This window comes from Lolium rigidum, chromosome 2 (genome assembly GCF_022539505.1).
Source record: "Lolium rigidum isolate FL_2022 chromosome 2, APGP_CSIRO_Lrig_0.1, whole genome shotgun sequence".
In the NCBI taxonomy this organism is placed as follows: domain Eukaryota; kingdom Viridiplantae; phylum Streptophyta; class Magnoliopsida; order Poales; family Poaceae; genus Lolium; species Lolium rigidum.
The window spans coordinates 249603019-249621521 of NC_061509.1; the positions used below are offsets into that span (position 1 = coordinate 249603019).

Here is an 18503-nt window from a genome sequence, read left to right on the forward strand (position 1 = left end):
TGCATAATCTAGAATCCTTTTAGTGGTATGAACGGAAGCATTGAGTTTAACTCTTTTATGCTTACCAAAAATGCAGTGCATACAGAACTTAAACTTATTCAAATTACAGCCATTTAGCAGGTCTCTCCTGTGCAATTTTGCCATGCCATGTTCACTCATATGTCCAAGACGCATATGCCACAGATTAGTTTTACCAGGTTCATATACGAACATATAATTTTGCATAATTCATATCACCAATCATGTGAACGAGAGAACCTTTTGATACCTTCAGAATTCCACGAGAACCGGAGTGTTTGTACCCGTCAACATAAAGGGTACTGAGAGAGATCAGATTTCTTGCCATGCCAGGTATGTGTCTCACATCTGTCAGAGTGCGTTTCATGCCATCATGCATCTTGATCTGAACGGAGCCAATGCCCACGCTCTCAGGTGGGTTGTTATCTCCCATACGCACACCATCTCCACTCTGCTCAAACTCATAAGAACTGAACCAGTCTTTGTTACAAAAAATATGAAACGAACATGCAGAATCAAGGATCCACTCATCATTACCAGAAAACACAACCAGCAAACACAACTAGGCAATCGTCATCAGAATTATCACTGGAAACAACAGCAGCCTTACCATCACCCTCAGATTTGTTTTTCGGTTGGTAAGTACCGTTTTTTTTCTTTGCTCTGCAACTTCCAGCAATCATCAATAGTGTGGTTAGTTTTCTTACAATACTTGCAGAACTTACCATCTCGTCCCTTGGACTTTAAGCGACCTATGTCGGCCCTGCTCTTATCTCTGTTGTAGTTGTTGTAATTGTTGTTTCTGTTCTCGGACCTGCCTCAGACCTGCAGTGCTTCTTCCTTAGATGATGAACCCTCTGCCTGCACCATAAATTTCATCTTTTCCCTCTGCTGGAGGTCCTCATAAACTTCGGCAAGGGTTAGTTCATCACGGCTGTATAACAAGGTGTCTCGAAAATTCGCAAAAGAATTAGGCAATGAGACTAACAGTATAAGAGCGAGATCCTCATCCTCATAACTTACTTCCATGGGCAGCAAATCAGAAACGATCTCTCTAAAGATCGATAGGTGATTCATCATTGACGCACCTTCTTGCAGCTTGTGCGATAACAACTTCATCTTCACGTGCATCTTACTGGTTAGATCTTTAGACATGTAGATCGACTCCAGTTTCAACCATAGCGTCGCTGCGGATTTCTCAGCCAGCACTTCATGTAAGATATTGTTTGATAGATGAAGCTGAATTAATGAAAAAGCATTACGGTCTTTCCTCTTTTCATCGTCGGTCCAGGTCTTGGCATCTTTCTTGCCAAATCCATCAAGAGCTTCATACAGATAAGAAGATTGGGTAAGGATCGCCCTCATCTTCACTTGCCGCAGAGAAAATCTCGTCGTATAATCCAGCCGCGGTAGATCGAACTTCAAGGAAGACACGTCGCAAAACCCTAGATTGAAACACGGGCTCTGATACCACTTGTTATAAAAGCCACAAGGAAATAACGAAGAACGGTAAAAGAAAACGCAGCGGAGACACGAGATTTAACGTGGAAAACCCTTTCCAACACAGAAGGGAAAAAACCACGGGCGCCAGCCAGCAAAACTTCACTATATCGGGAAGTGTTTACAAACGCCGTGGGTTATCTTATAAACTGATAAACCTTAGCCGATGGCTTACAAGATGTATATAGGCGGTGGCAATGATCCGTACCGCGGGGGCTGCCGGCCCCCGCACCCCCTTCGCAGGCGTCCCTGCAGGGCACGATGTATGGACTAACTTCAGACTCCGCTACGCTTCGCTCATCAGAAGTTAGCCCCCTTTAGTATATGAACTTGGATCACAATATACACTGCGGATCACGAGAACCCATCAACCAATCCACCAAAGGAACGCAAAACTTTCTTTGTACACTGACTTGATCGATTACGCCTTGGCACCGAGGCTGGAGCGCGGATTCAAACTCCCTAACTCCAAGCAGGAGAACTCCCTCTTGTTACGCGTCCTCATCTCTCCGCCGTGTCCGATCCGGTGGCACCGCAACCATTGATGATTAGTAAAAGCTATTGTTTGTTTCATCTCATGCGTTAATCATGGTCGAGAAGATCTAAGGGCGTGTTCGGACCCTTCCCCGGTGTTCAGCGAGGTGGTGTTGTTCAGCGTGAAAGTCTTGGATTCAACATGAGGCCAATGGGCACTATTTTCTATCTTGGAGGTGTTGTCGAAGACCTAGTTTTCACATGCTACCGATGGTCAACGCACGTATGTGCCTGGTGGTGGAAGATGGCTTCGTGGGCTGGCTTTAAAGGCTTCATGTTACTTATATGTTTCTGGTTCCTTTCACGTAAAGGAGGGAGATCGAATGCAAGATGATGTCCTTGCAGAATGGAATGGACATCCTCAGAGACAATGGAGCGCAGGCGCATTCACTCTAATGTACCTTTAGCATGATGGCCCCGCGAGCCCTTCTTTCATGAGACAATTGTGATTCCGTCGTACCATAATATCTTACAAAATGCAATAGTTTAGGATTTGCTAGTTTTGGAGTTGTTTTCTTGTTGTCAAGGTTTTACCTGGTTGCCCTAAATTCAATTGCATATTGTATGACTTTCAGTCTAGTTTACAATGAAACTAGGTGAGTCTGTCTTTAAGGAGTGACGTATTCTCAATCGATTGAGAATTAACTAAATTCTAAACCGAATGAGAATTAACTTAATCCTCAGTCACTTGATATGATCTAATCTCCGTTGGAACCTATGATGCAACTAATGACTAGTGCGAATCACGAAGTAATGCAACGGGCCGAGGCATTTTTCTATGTTGCAAATCATGTTGCAACTCAAAACTACCACAAATCAAAAGGCAGTGCATTTTTCTTAGTTGCAACCTGTACCTGTGTAGCAAAACCTCAGTTGCAGACTCAAGTACACTTGAGAAAATCTCAATGCAACTTATGTCTAGCACAAACTACAATACAATTTAATGGTCAGAAAGTTGACTAAGAATTAAATTAATTTCTAGTACTGAGAATTAAGCTAATTAATGTTCCAAACGAAGAATTCGCAAAATCCATATTTTTATTGAATTGCCGGAATTGCCCGCCTTCTGAGGTTTCCTTGATAAAAGATAGTGCTATTGCTTATTGCAAAAGAACAAAGTTGATTTTTTCAAAATCGTCGAGCCGGCCTGATCGAGAGCGATGTCCGCTCCAATCCGGAAACAACGAACTCTTTTAAAACGTCTCGCGGCGATACGCCGACTTCCACGACGGCGGGGACGCGAGGTGCCCATCGCATGATCTGCCGACCTGTCGACCTGGGCCGTCCGAATTAAACAAAGTAACGGTCTAGATCCTGCATGCTTTCGCTTTCACACACTTGGGAGGTTTGACTTTTATAATCATCCTTTCCACAGAACGGTCAAAGTCCTCGAAGCCTTTGTCAGCGTTCCGTTCGACAGACAGCGCCACTTCGAGTCGCTAGTAATAATACCCTCTTTTCTTTTCGCAGCGTCACACAATAACTTGTTCCTAAATAAGAGCAAAAATCATGTGTTCAGTCGTGTTTGGACGGTTGCTGGGAGAACGTGTTTAATTACAGTGTGCCATCTCTGAGCTAACTTCGGGTGTCTTGCTAAACGCGACTTAATGCTGGTCATTTTGTACCCCACAAAGCAGTTTGAACTGTTTTTATACGAGCCTTCTTAAATAAAAAATATAATTGGACTTTCACAGTTTCACACTAGAAATTAGACGCACATTTTCTAGGAATATCAAGTATAATATTGACGCACGCACGAACACACTTGTACAATACTTACTAACTCATGGAGCTTAAAGATTGACGTAATCACGACATACCAAGCACACAAAAAACATCTACAATATGGTCAATATATTACTGTGGCAGCATCGTGGATGGTGCCAAAATCATGTGTTTTATAAATCCAAATCTGACAAAAGGAGGTGGGTCGAGGAGAGACTTCGTTCTTCCTCGAGACAAAAGTTGACTATGGGCACATGTAGAATAGGAACTACAGGAAAATGTCAAAACGCCGACGGTCGTGGGCTATGCCAACGGTTGGGGCTGTTGACGTAGCAAATGTGCTCCTATGGCTAAAAAACATGTCATCGGCGTAGCCAGGCCTGAACCGACGGCTGCCGTCGGCATAGGTAGCACCATCAGAATTCGCGTTAGCCGTCGTCGTATCTACACCCGTCGGCATATATGCACGACATGTGTGGCCACCATCGACGGTGGTATGACGACTGTCATTTCCGCTGGTAGGGCATGTGTCCTCGCATCGTGTAATGCATAGCGGCATAGTCTAGAATGTTCTTACACATAAAGTTGGATCTTGTGCTAAGCCTGTCCATGTGTGTTAGCTCGCCGAAGAATTTTACTTTGTTGGGAATGAAAGAGCTCCAAAATGTGTGCATCATCAAGGTCTCGGAGTTCGAATCAGTAAACGCGGGTATGAATCTCTAGTACAGACGGCGTAAGGGTCCATCTCGACCTTAACATTTGCATATCACAATATTCTTCCTCACTCTTTTGAGAAATCTTAAAGTCCGCATATTTTGTCATAAATCTTGTTATCTTAAAAAAATGAATACACCGAGTGAATGACGATCCGTATCTTGTAGAGCCAAGAATAGGAATCTCTCTCAAAAGATGGATTTCCTAAATAAGTACATAGGGACAAATTGTTGCTTCTAAAATATATTTACTCTCAAAATCGCTACATATTGTTAACCTGATTTTGCGGAAATAAATTTTGGTGTGAACATCTCAAATATGGTGATGACCAGCGACAAGAGTGGGCTACGTGGATGTGGATAATCATCAGCCCAACACTCCCGTTTCCACCTCTCCGTTCCCACGATAATTAACAACGTGCCCAAATCTCGCCCTTTTAAAATGCGGAGGACATGCACGTCGCAGTATAAAAGCCACAGTGCCAAACACCCTGAAACATCAGTGCGCAGATCACGAGAACTCATCAACCTAGCTAGTACCACACTAACGCAAAACTTTCTTCCAGCACCGATCGACCTGATCACGTAGGTTCGCCGTCATGGTGCCGAGGCTAGAGCGCGGCGCCGGCGGGTTCCAGCTTCCCAACTCGGAGGAGGAGAACTCTCTCTTCCTCCGTGCCCTCATCTCCGTCATTTCCGGCGACACCGTCGTCCCCACGCTAAACCTGGAGCCGTCGACGCCGCCCTTCGCCGCCGCCGTTGCTGCTCCCACCGCTGCGACAGCAGCTGCAGCCAGCTGCGCCACGTGCGGCGCGGACGGGTGCCTCGGATGCGAGTCCGTCGCGGCAGCTGCGGCGACGACCGGCTCGAGCAGCGAAGGCGAGGAGTGCTCGGCCGCGAGCTTCGTGAAGGATGGCGGCGTGGGCAAGCGGCGCGGCGCCAGGAGGGGGAGCAAGTTCAGGGGCGTGCGGCAGCGACCGTGGGGGAAGTGGGCGGCGGAGATCCGCGACCCGCACCGCGCCGTCCGCAAGTGGCTCGGCACCTTCGACACCGCCGCCGAGGCCGCGCGCGCATACGACGTCGCGGCGTTCGAGTTTCGCGGGCAGCGGGCGAAGCTCAACTTCCCGGCGGCCGCTGCCGCCGCCGCGTCATCTTCTGTGTCGGCGTCCGCTTCTGGCTCTTCTTGGGCGCCTGTGCACCCGCGGCCGCAGCACTTGGTGGATAGCCATGGAGAGAACAGCGGGTCGAATGCGTCGTCGCCAGCCCACGTGCGGCAGCTGCCGGGGCAGGGGAGGGCGCCGGTGGGAAGGGAGAAGGAGATCTGGGACGGCTTACAGGAGATCATGATGCTGGACGATGGCAGCTTCTGGTCTAAAGCGCCATGATCTCGATCTATCGTGGCCACTATAGCTCGTTGTTTCCTCAACGTTTATCACTTCTTTTGTTACAAACATGACTTGGAGAAGAATAGCTCCTACGGTTTCTACACATGTAAGACGTGCAAGATTGTCTGGGAATTCTTGGAGTTAATTTGGAATAGAGAACTTTAGTGCAGTGCTTAGATCGAGTCATCGAGCTCATCTCTCGTTTTCGTCCGATGTTGTCCACTGCCTTTTTGACCATTCAGAAAGGTGCCGATCACGATCACAACTCAAAGTTGATAAGACCGGATCACATGACGTGTTCCATGCATTTTTGTGGCGTAAAAGCGATTATTTGTCTTGTCCTATTTAATTCACCGCCTGTCTCTACACCTTTTTTCTTGTCGAAACGGTTATTAGTCACTTTTGACTACTACCGGTATTTTAGTATGAAGAACGTAGAATTATACTTGCTTTCGAGACGAAGGAAGGAACACAGTACTTGCTTTCGAGACAAAGACGAAGAACATATCTACAAGATGCCCCTTGGTGCATGCAAAGTATTTCTTCAGAGTTCAGAGAGATTCCAGAACCAGAGGACGATCTGTCATCCTTTCTCTAAATTAACAAGCCCTACGCGCAGTCACCGTCCAGATCGACCTCGCGCAGCCAACCACGTTGAACGGGCATTACTTGTTCTAGAGGCTACAGAGAGACGTATACCTTATTTTATGCAACTACTAGTATACAGATAGTGAGTACAGTACGACGGTACGCGGAAATCCCCTCGCGCAGCCCGCGAAGCGGACTAGCTTCCTCCTTCAGCATCACGTCAGCCAGGTCATCACCAGATCTTAAACTATCAACAAGGATCGGAAGATTCTCCTTGACAAATTAGCTATCGATTAGAATAAGAAGCACGAGTTCCATCTTGAAAGAAGATCTCCAGATCATTTTAAGATTCTTTCTGAAACAAATGGGCACTAGGAATTGACCTACTGTACATTTTGTACACGAAGTGGAGAAACACACAAGATAATTACAAAGCATATCAAGTCATACCTCGTGCTAGTTTCCGTCTGAAATTCTTATTCGTAAATTGACCTTTTAGCGCCGGCATAAGTTTCTGTTTCCCATTGGTATATGTCAAGACATTTTCGTATATATGTGGAACATACTGCAACCACGTCATCAACAAGAGTGGCACTCGGCTGTCACTCTCAAATCTACAAGCCGGCTCGTGCTGCACAAAGCAGCAAAATGTGTCGGAAATGCAATTCTAGCGGCACCATGACCTACCGGTTAAGAATCCACCATTGATCCCAAAGCGTTGTACCCATTTGCCCCGAGAGAAACATGCATAGACGATTAGGGTTTCCCTAACTTCCGTCGACGCCGCCGCTGATCTGCCTCACTTATGAGTCCTTCGGGCCATGAAGGCGGGGTGGATCTCGGCCCCTGTTGGCGGGAGGGCTTCTTTTTTCTAGTTTTTGGGTTAAGGATTGGTGGGGCAACACTCAGGTGGTGACGGAGGCGCCTTGTCCTATAAAGTCTCCCTAGCTTTAGCCCCTTCTCTGCGGCAATGTCAAGAAACTTGTGGGAGTGGTGTGGTTCTAGAGGATTTCTTCTGGTTGTGGGGATCTCTAGATCGTCAATGATATTCATCTACGGTTATTCCTTGTTCTTCATCTACGGTTGTGATCTTTTTGACCCATTCGACGACTTCCCATTCACAACCAACAACATCAGACCAGCTTAGGGAGGAGCGGTGGCAAAGACGAAGGGTATCTCAAGGATTTCATTGTAATTTTCGATTTTGTTGAGGTGCTTTGTACTGTTCGATGTTTTTTTAATGCGAGTGTCCTTTTTGCAAAAAAGAAAAATCAGCCATTGAAAAATATCATGATTGGTGCACCCCTACATGCATAGACCAAGTTATAAATATTGAAACTTAATTGTGTCACGAAGAGAGATGAACGGTCGATACCTGAACGGTAGGTCACGACACCGCAGCTAGGAAAATCGCTTTATCGAATGTGCGGAAAAAATCGCTTCTTCCACCACGACTTGACCCCAAGCTTATGCTAGCTTCACCGACTTTTTGCTCTCGTGCTTCAATAGTTTCAAAGAATCAACCATCAAACGGAGGTGCATTGAGGATGTTAGGCTTTGGGCTTTCTTCATCATCGACCTCTCTTTTTAATTCTTGGTGTAATAGTTATAATGCCCCTGAACCCCCACCCTTTTATTCAGCTCCTCTGCCCCTCTAAAATATGCTTGTAATGATCCTTCTTATACCTTTGAGTGGTTTATAAAATTGTTCAGGCTGGCGTAAGACTATCGTAGTCTAGGTCACACAAAAAAAGTGCAGAAAGACCTCCATGTCGTCTCAGACCTGGGCCAGAGGCCCAATACGTTCAATAGGGTCCGGCCTGGCACCATGACAACTGACAAGGCAAACATGCCGCAGACTCTAGGATGTCTGAACGCATCTAGTTCCATATCCACGGTTTTGATCTGTCCGAGACACACACCCACACGGCCCCAGCAAAACAGCAGCAAAGAAGGAGGGCCCTCGCCGGCTGCAGTTCGGCGAGCAATCAGCCAAGTCCGGTGGCGCCATGGCATTAGCAGCGAACACCCACGGAAGAGTCGTCCACACCTGCACCCTCTCCTCCAAGCCGCCCACACTTTTCAGCAGGAGCACGGCCGCTGTACCCGGACACCATGCCCACTCGCTGCGAGCTCGGTTTGAGGTCCGAGCTGTCGCCGAGCGGGCAACATGGCTGCCCGGACTAGACCCCCCGACGTACCTCGACGGCACGTCAGTTACCTGCCAATCTCTGTTCTCTGCATCGTGCGAGGATTGTTAGACTGATAGATTGTGTGGCTTTGATGGTTGCAGGCTACCTGGTGATTACGGGTTCGATCCACTGGGGCTCGGAGAGCAACCTGAAGACTTGAAGTGGTATGTTCAGGCCGAGCTCGTGCACTGCCGGTTTGCCATGGGAGGGGTTGCCGGCATCCTTGGAACCGATGTGAGTTTCTCTCAGTTGAACTCCTTGCCGATCCCTGTCAAATGTAGTATTCTCTTCTCAGTTCTGATAAACCTAGCACTGAATCTCCAGTTTGCAAAAATTCTGAGGAGGTGCCTGAATTAGGATAGCCTGTGAAAAGAACAGTGAGAAACCAAGCATGACACTGTGTACTATCTAGCCAAATGACAATAACAATCTCAATGGCAGCCAAGCCATATCCAAGATAGCAGCTCCATTTTCTAAACGAGCAGCTTAGGATATTTTTAATGTATTGTCAAACCACTGCAAATATTGTACTTGTGCATCACTTTTTTCTAAGAAATCATAGAAACTTAAAAGAGTTCAAGTATCTTTATTACAGAGAAGAGTAGTGTATACTAGAGGTTACTTTCAGACACCGGAAATATTTGGTGTTCGAATGATTGCTAGCATGATAGCATTCTTAAGACATTGAAGCATGGTCACTTACAGAAGCCAAAACATGAAATCAATGTCATCCATGCTCAACTGTGCTTTTTTTTCGAAATGAAGGATGAGACCCCATGCCTCATCCTCCATTTCGGGAAAAAAGCACAGCGGAGAATGGAATCAAATTGACATGTTTCTTTGTAGTTGATCCGAGTATCAGGAATCAGCAACCTACCGGTGTGGTTTGAAGCAGGTGCTACAAAATTTGACTTCGCCAACACCACGGCTCTCTTCTTTGTCCAGCTTCTCTTGATGGGGTAATTTAACATCCAACTGAAACGTTCTATGATTGGTAAAAATAATTTGTTCAGTAGGTCAGAAGTTTTATATGGTGTAGACTATGATGAATTCAAACAGTCCAAGACTGACCTGCTGTTTCTATCATTACTCTGATCCTCGAAAGATTTGTCGAGACCAAGAGGTATATGGACTTTCTTCATCCAGGTTCACAAGCAAAGGAAGGGACATTCCTTGGGATAGAAGCCTCACTTGAAGGCTTACAGCCAGGGTAAGTGCTGCAACATGCTCCAAAATGAAAATTCAAAGCCATTCATCTGAGCAAGTATGTGGTTCTGTGCTTAAAATAAATTATTATTAAAATTCTCAATCATGAACAGATACCCTGGGGGTCCATTATTTAATCCAATGGGACTTGCAAAAGACATAGAGAATGCACATGAAGTGAAGTTGAAAGAAATTAAGAATGGTAGGTTCACTTTCTATACGTACAATTCCTTGTAAGATAAACTTGTAGTAGTATCTAACATAATTTCCATCAATCACAGGGAGGTTGGCAATGGTTGCTATGCTTGGCTTTATTGTGCAAGCATCTGTGACTCATGCTGGGCCCATCGATAATCTTTTGACACACCTTTCAGACCCGTTCAACAAAAATATCGTTCACGCACTCACCTCTTCGTGAAAAATCTCATCCCCAAATTTTGTTTTTTTCTTTTGTTTTTGCAACTAAAGATGTAGCACAACGAATCACAGTGATATAATTACAGGATGCACCCTTTTCTCTGAGCTCCTCTGTTTCAAGGTTTTATCAATCACACAAATTGAATAACAAACTTCTGGGGCCGAAAATATTATAAACTCAACACACAGTTGCCAGTACAGGTGGGACAACAATTGTAATTTCTTGAAATGCAAACACGATATACTTATAGTTTATTGAAACAAATGATGTTTCTGGTTCTTGCAATTGATTCTTGTCTGCAGTATATGTTTGTGCTTCAGTAATATGCTTCAATGAAAGTCACAGGTGGAAAATAAAACAGAGAAAAGGAAACTATACTAGCGTTGAACATGTACTTGGGAACAAATGCAGCAGTTCATGTCATTGCACCTATACCATACAACTAAAGCATATATGAGCTTGCACTGTACATATATGATTTGGATAGAACATACGCACCATGTATACCACTAACTCTGATCAACTAGCTTAAGACCCCAGCTCATATCTTCGCAATGTCTTACATGTGGGACAAGTTTTCCTGTATCAACTCCTCTCTTAGCTTTGCAATCGTAGAAAGGTGGAGCATGAAAACAAGGTTCCATGGACAAAACTTGGCGGCAAGGTGGATCAGGGGCAGTTCGGTTTTCAGGCTTGAACAGAAGCCATGGCTTCAAACCACTGAGACCCTGGGCAACATACCCAAAAGTTGACCATGCACTAGTAACCATAACATCAGATAGGCTTAAAAGATATATCTCTGCCCACGCTTTCATGTTATGCATTTTCTTGTCTGAGTTCTGATGTTCCTCGTGACTAGGCTGGTGGAAACTAATTGTCTCGCCATTTGTGGTAGGATGTTCCCAATACATGTTTCTGAATTTTTCGTAGTATCCTGAGTTCAAAGAAGTAACTAGAACAGCTTTCGACCTGGCCTTCCGTGATGGGACAACTGGCTCTTGAGTATTAACCTCTGGCAACAAGTGTTCCTTCAGCGTGCACGCAAGGACCTGATCCAAGACATGCTGAAATGAACCAGTTTCAGTATCGAAGACTCTGATTTGGATACCCAACTTTTCATCAGCTGTTGCAAGATAAGAATCATAGTATCTTGTAACCATGCCCCAGACGACATTGCTAGGGTGAAACAAGTAACGTCCCAAGTGATGGAAAACAGTGTCTCTCTGGGGAAAAAGCTTCATGAGTTCCTCTTGGTATGCTGGTATCAGGAAAAGTGAAGGTACAAAGTAATTATCTGATTTTAGGATCAACCATGGGATTGTTTGAAGATATTGCTGGTTATCTTCACAGAAAAAAAGCTTATCAAAGTCATTGTAGTCATGAGCCAAATGAAGATACAGAAAAGCAGGGCTAGACTGAAGAGCTTTACTTTTCAGCATGTTTCCATAACTCTCAGGAGAGCCAGCACTGAAGTTCTTGAACTGCTTAGCAGGGAAATCTGACTGTAATAACCATGAAGTTTCAGGAAATGGTTCGCAGAAAAGATCCGCCGTGCCTTTATCTCCATCAACAAGCAAGACTCTGTTTGTCAGAATGGCATAGAGAAATGCTGAGGCAATTGTTAAGATCCTATTCCCCAGACCACTGTAAGCTATCCAGACCAAATAGTTGCAGTCCATAACCTTAATATCCTGGCCAGACTTAAGCTGCTCAACAGCCTTCCTATAGAATTCAGTATGTGGGCCACACTTCTTCTGGAGAGCCTCATGTTCCCTTAATCTTTCCAAGAGGTAGGTAGATGGAAAGTGGGGTGATGGTTGACGATACAGTGCTGATTGGTATCTACTTAGGCAAGCATGTTCATCAAAATCAGGAACTAACAAACCACCGAGTAGTTTGTCCCTGACAACTTCCGGAGATCCTGAAGTGCCATCTTCTCCAAACCAAACAGCAAAAAACATTGTGTCAGCATTCAAATATAATTAAGTGTTATACTCTAATTAGAAGACAACTGAAAAAAAAAATTCATCTTCTGATGAAGGGTCATTGATGCCAGTACAAAAACTGAGGTAGGCACGAATTACTCAAGCCTGTTAGCTATAAAAGTTATTATTCAAAGTTATATTGTCGGTTAAATATACACTGTAGGGCAGATAGACTATTTTGCTGCAGAGTAGAACCTGGGTTGCCTAGCACAGCAACCCTGCTACTAGCCAAATTGGACACTGTGGACTTCTCATCGGTTCAATAAACATATGCAGATAGGAATACAGATGGTCCCCCCTAAACCACTACGAAGTTGACATATTAGTAAATGACAAGAAAATGATAGCACCATGCATAAACCAGACAAGACACGGAAAAAAAGTAGCATGAAACATAAATTAGACAAAGTTGAGGCTGTTTACCAAGGCAAATACTAATACTCCCTCCAATCCATAATAAATGTCGAGGCTTTAGTTCTAATTTAGACTAAATTGAACTAAAGCTCCGACACTTATTATGGATCGGAGATAGTAGTACGGATGCTAGTAATATGCTAAGGTCGTCACAATTTTAGGCGGTGAACCCAGTAGCTAGTACAAACAAATACTCTCTCTGATCCATAATTCTTGTCATGGTTTTAGTTCAAATTTGAACTACAATCACGATAAGAATTATGCAACGGAGGGAGTACTAAACATGTAAGGAGACCTTAGTACAGCATTCGAAACCCCACACATTCTGCACGCAGGCGGTGATCATTACCCTCATACTACTCACACTGCTCTAAAATTCTGCTACGGAGAAGTTGCAGAACATTTTCACTGGTAACAGTAGCATCAAACTTTGTAGCAACTCGCAACAGTACAAAGTTCAAGAGGAAACTGCTAGTACAAAAAATAATAATAATAATAAGTACTCGATATTTTATTTTATTTGCAGAACTTACACTAACGACGGAGTATGAGCGCAGCGAACAAAGTCATGGAGCCCAAACAACATTAAAGGCGTCAGGCTTGTCACCCCAAATGTAACAGCGCCACCCACGAGTACTAGTATTACTACCACGAGTAATAGATTTTGGAATTAGCACAGAAACGGTGGACTGAACTCCGAAGAAAGCTGTGCCTTAAAATTCTGTTACGGAGAAGTTGTAACACATTTTCACTGACCGAAGGTGATAGTGAAATAATCATCTACCTTCGTAGCAGCTAGCAACAATCCAAACTTCTCAACGGAATATAAACTGCGACAACAAATTCTAAAAAAAAGTAGTTGATATTTTTCCTGAGCAGCGAACATTGTCATGGAGCCCAAACAACATTAAAGGCGCCACTCGCCAGGCTTGTAATCCCAGATGTAACGTCGCCATCTATATGTGCTAGTACTACTCATAGGTTTCAGAGTTGACACAAAAACGGTGGCCCTAGCACAGAAATGGAAATCGATGTTACCGTGCAAACTCTATGGGAGGTGATGGGTGCTTGTGTAATCATGCATAACATGATTGTTGAGGTAGAGCGGGGTGATTCAGTGTTTGATAATGAGTGGGATGGCTAGGGAGAGTTGGTTACTCCTCAAGGTGGTCTGGCATCATTCCAGGATATCCTCCATGTGCACCACGAAATTCGGGATCTAGCTGTACACAACCAGCTACAGGCTGATTTGGTTGAGCACATGTGGACGCATGTTGGCAGCAATGCTGCAAACAACAACAATGAAGAAAATCCCGAAGAAAACAATGCCTAGGCCATTTGTATCATTTTACATTTTTATTTGACAAATACTTTGTCATTGAATACTGCACAATAATCTTATGTAATAAACCTTGAGCATTTAAACTTATTTATATATTATTTATGATTTTTTATGCTTTTATAGTGAATTTAGAGGCAAATAGCAATTTCTATGGCCGCGTTGGGCGCAGCGCGCGACCCAAACGGACACGCGGACGCGGGGCTCCGTCCGCGTGTCCGCACGGCCACCCAAACAGCCCAAAACGAACGGCATAGAGCGTCCGTTTGGGTCGCCGCGTTGGAGATGCTCTTAGTAAAGCATTCCAAAGCCCACACATTCTGCACACAGCCGGTGATCATTACCCTCATACTACTCACACAGACAATGATCTGAAGAACACTGCTCCAAAATTCTGCTACGGAGAAGTTGCAGAACATTTTCGCTGGCAACAGTAGCATCAAACTTTGCAGCAACTCGCAACTGTGCAAAGTTCAAGAGGAAACTGCTACGAAAAATTCTAAAAAAAAAAGTACTACTCGATTTGTTTTATTTTGCAGAACTTACAGTAACCACCGAGTATGAGCGCAGCGAACAAAGTCATGGAGCCCAAACAACATTAAAGGCGTCAGGCTTGTCACCCCAAATATAACATCGCCATCCACGAGTACTAGTATAACTACCACGAGCAATAGATTTTGGAATTGGCACGGAAACGGTGGACTGAACTCTGAAGAAAGTTGTGCCTTAAAATTCAGCTACGGAGAAGTTAAAACACATTTTCACTGACCGAAGGTGATAGTGAAATAATCATCTACCTTTGTAGCAGCTAGCAACAATCCAAACTTCTCAAGAGAAGATAAACTGCGCCAACAAATTCTAAAAAGAAGTAGTCGATATTTTTCCTGAGCAGCGAACATTGTCATGGAGCCGAAACAACATTAAAGGCGCCACTGGCCAGGCTTGTAATCCCAAATGTAACGTCGCCATCTATATGTGCTAGTACTACTCATAGGTTTCAGAATTGACACAGAAACGGTGGCCCTAGGCTCCTAGCGCAGCTGAAACTCGGAAATGGAAAGCGACGTTACGAGCGTACCTTCGGGCGGACGGACGAGGCGCAGATCGTGGCGGCCACCGTCCCAGGAAGAATCGGCGCCGCGGAACTGGCCCCTCCGCGCCGCGGAGCCCCCGGCGAGCAGGATGAGCAGGAGGACGCCGAACACGAGGAGCGCGCCGGCCGAGACGGACCAGCGCAGCAGCAGCATCGCCGCCCCGCCCTTCCTCCCGCGCGGCGACGCCGCCGCCGCCACGAGCGCCTCCTCCTCCCGCTGCGACGGCGAGCGGCGGATCCGCTCCTTGAGGTCCATGTTGACTGTGGCGAGCGGGCGGGGCGGCCGAGTCCCAGGGTTCTGCGTGCCGGGCTTCGGCAGCGGCGCGGCGGAAAAAAGCACGGAGGTCAAAAGACGGGCGCTGCGTCTCGTGGCAGGCACGTCTGGGGTTGTTATATAAAGAGGGGACAAGCGCCCGGGGTTTTGGACTTTCGATGCGCTTCGTTCTGGTGGGGAGAAAAAGTGGCACCGGACGGGGAGGAGACGACGTGACCGGCGTCGGTGGAATGGAACTGTGGCGCGCGCGCCTCCTCGGCGACCGGCGGCCGGCGTCGGCGTCGGCGTGGCGACAGCGGCGGGTTTTCTCATTACTTTTGTGCGGCTCGGCCGCGCGGGTGCCGGGTGCCGGGTTCCTGCGCGGGGCACCGGACGAGCGAGCGGCGCGCCGGGTTCGGCGGCCGATGAGCGGAGCGTGCCGCGTGATGCGGCGAGGGGGCGGTGGACTGGTCTGGTTCGCTTTTGTTGGCGCTGAAGCACGGGGCGTGCCACGAATAGTGCACGTGTTCAAACTTCAAAATCTATCAAATTTGTGGTTTCCGCATATACTTATGCAGCCTTTTAGAAAAAAAATATTTTTATATTTGGAAAATTTTGACTAAAATAGCCTACATTCGGCCTATCTTCACCCACCCAGCCATTCGGCCCAAGCTCACTATGATTTGACACGCTACTTTACTAGAGGCCCCAGATATTAACTTTTTTATCTAGTTCGAACTTTGAATCCATGTACACTACTATACATGGGACCAGCTAGGGCGTGTTTGGTTGCTCTCATGCTTTTTCCATGTCTTCAAATTTAGGCCCGATGGAAACCAATTATGCGTCGTGTTTTGCACACCGCTTGGTTACCTGCACTGAGTATTAGACTCCAAGTGATGGGTTCATGCGATACCCAGTACCCATAGGCCGGCTAAGAGTAGCGTGCTTGCTAGGAGCTAACACTGCTCCGTTTGGCTGGCTAGCCAAACGATAAAGGTCGCGAAGAGAAGTAGGGAGTAAGGTAGGTGGAAATCTAGGACGGTGATACACACGAGTTGCCCGGGTTCAACATCGACGAAGGTAGCGGATCTCTATTCCATCTAGAATTTATTATTATAGTGGCATATGTGCAAGGTTCGACCTTTAAGTCTATGTGAAGACCGACTTACATAGGAGACCGGACATAGGATTTACATGGAAAATTCTAATCAACCGACTAGGATATATAGTCCTAACAAAGGCATCACCTATGTTAGGTCTTGCCCTCCAAACCCTGTCTTGAATACTCCTAGAGGACTGAGCCTTCATCTTGGTCCTTGGCAACTAGGCAACTCGGTAGGCTTGCTGGACATACTGCAAATGGGACACACTGGTACACTATTAGCCAAAGTGTCCATCTGCTTCTGCCATCTGCTTCTGTTTGGTCGGGCCCGGACACCAAACTGGATGTCCGTCCATGATTGACTATTTGCACCGGGGGTAGCGCGCCCGAGCGGCCCAACACATTCCCCTGAGCATGGGTATTATAAGATTTTGTCTCACCCTATTCTCCCCGAAATGGCACATACATATGTTAAAATAACAAATGTTTTAGTGTGATGTTTAACAAACTTCATTACACCCAAACAAATACTAACAAAGTTTAAAAATGAAAGAGCATAGTTCCTAATTAATAAATAAATTGAGATGATATTGACTAGTCATCATTCTCTTCATGGCTTGTCAAAGCTCACATATTTTTTCGATAAAGGGAATATATTAATATCAAAAGATATCAATTACACACAGCCTCTGCAACAACGTAATATCCTAATGGCAGTACGGATGTACACAACCAAAAAAGTGAAAAGGAAAACTAAGAAACAAAAGTTCCGCTACAACATCCCAACCCTAGCAACAACAATACATCCACCACCAAGACAACACCTGAAATACAGACTCTCCAAAAGCGACGACTCCAAGAAGGTAACAGTGCACCAGCACCGTCGTCGCCCGATCAAAGATCTTAGGTTTTCACCCTGAAGATAGTCCCTGTTGTGGGTATACTTCATGGGTGTACCATCGACAGTGCCTGGATCCGGCAAGCCCGGGTGGCCCACAGATGGTGGTGAGGCATGTGGCCCATCGGGCGGCCCAGTTGCTGTTGATCCTGACGGAAGATGTCCGGCCCAGGAGCAGGGAGCCGGATCCAACCGACGTTGAGGAGGAACCCGGATCCACAGAGGTCCATTAAGGGACCCGGATCCGGTACGACGTAGATGGAAGGGTGGATCCTTGGCGTACACGGCAAGACATTGTACCGTAGTTAGGAAACCTGTATCCGGGTAGGACTCTCCATGTAAACCCTAGATCCGTGCGCCTTTATAAGCCGGATCCTCGGGAGCCCTAGAGGCGTAAGCTCAACTCATTGTAACATCGCGAAAGCGCCCGGATAATTCCGGACAAGCAGCGAGTAGGCCCCGCCATCGTGCGGGTGTTCCGAAGCCGGGTAAATCGCGTACCACCGTCCCGTGTGCACTCCGCCCTATGGCCCCTACTTCTTCTCCCCTCGTGAGGATCCCTCCTCCGAGGTACCGTCGATTAGGCAACGACAGCTGGCGCCCACCGTGGGGCCTCGTGGCGTCCGGGAGGCCGGAACCGGGAGGGTTCCGCCATGGGAAGCTACGACGACACCATCGCTGTGGGGCGTGTCCTCTACGCCGGAAATCTGCCGATCGTCCCTCCGGATGAGTGTTGGATTCCGGCAAGGACAAACCCCGTCAAGCTCTCCATCGTCCCAGTTGGCGGCATACACATCTTCATCGGGGAAACCGTCGATTCCGACGGAAACCCACTGGTAAGTAACGCAGACGCGACCGCCGCCGAGCTGGACGCTGTCGCGAAGATCCGATCTGAGATGCAGGAGCTTCCCAAGGAAGATTCCGCCTTGGATCTGGACACTACAAGAAAAGTCTTCCATAGAGACATTTTACTAGAGACACTTCCTACTTTGCCTCATTAAAAATCACATTAAGACACTTTGCATATTGTAGTGGCACTTTTTGAGACACTTCAGAAATAGTCTCAAATGTAGGGATATTAGTTGAGACATTTCTGTAAGGTATTGCAATTTTCATTCTATAGACAACTTATGAGAC

The 18503-nt window shown here is 46.2% G+C and overlaps 3 protein-coding genes across 3 annotated transcripts; 2 read left to right on the plus strand and 1 right to left on the minus strand.

Annotated features, from left to right (window-relative positions):
* The first annotated feature begins 5010 nt into the window (after positions 1–5010).
* LOC124688503 (ethylene-responsive transcription factor ERF109-like) lies at positions 5011–6051 on the plus strand. Its single transcript, XM_047222174.1, has one exon. It carries the CDS (start codon positions 5090–5092, stop codon positions 5873–5875), a length of 786 nt encoding a protein of 261 aa, XP_047078130.1. The 5' UTR covers positions 5011–5089; the 3' UTR covers positions 5876–6051.
* Positions 6052–8345: 2294 nt separating this feature from the next.
* On the plus strand, positions 8346–10564 carry LOC124693248 (photosystem I chlorophyll a/b-binding protein 5, chloroplastic-like). The gene is made up of 6 exons (XM_047226720.1): positions 8346–8675; positions 8757–8889; positions 9502–9614; positions 9761–9865; positions 9975–10063; positions 10143–10564. Exons 1-6 carry the CDS (start codon positions 8473–8475, stop codon positions 10277–10279), a joined length of 780 nt encoding a protein of 259 aa, XP_047082676.1. The 5' UTR covers positions 8346–8472; the 3' UTR covers positions 10280–10564.
* Positions 10565–10732: 168 nt separating this feature from the next.
* On the minus strand, positions 10733–15366 carry LOC124690753 (galactoside 2-alpha-L-fucosyltransferase-like). Its single transcript, XM_047224096.1, has 2 exons — positions 15096–15366; positions 10733–12212 (listed from the first exon to the last, which is right to left on the minus strand). Exons 1-2 carry the CDS (start codon positions 15364–15366, stop codon positions 10789–10791), a joined length of 1695 nt encoding a protein of 564 aa, XP_047080052.1. The 3' UTR covers positions 10733–10788.
* Between the last annotated feature and the right edge of the window lie 3137 nt (positions 15367–18503).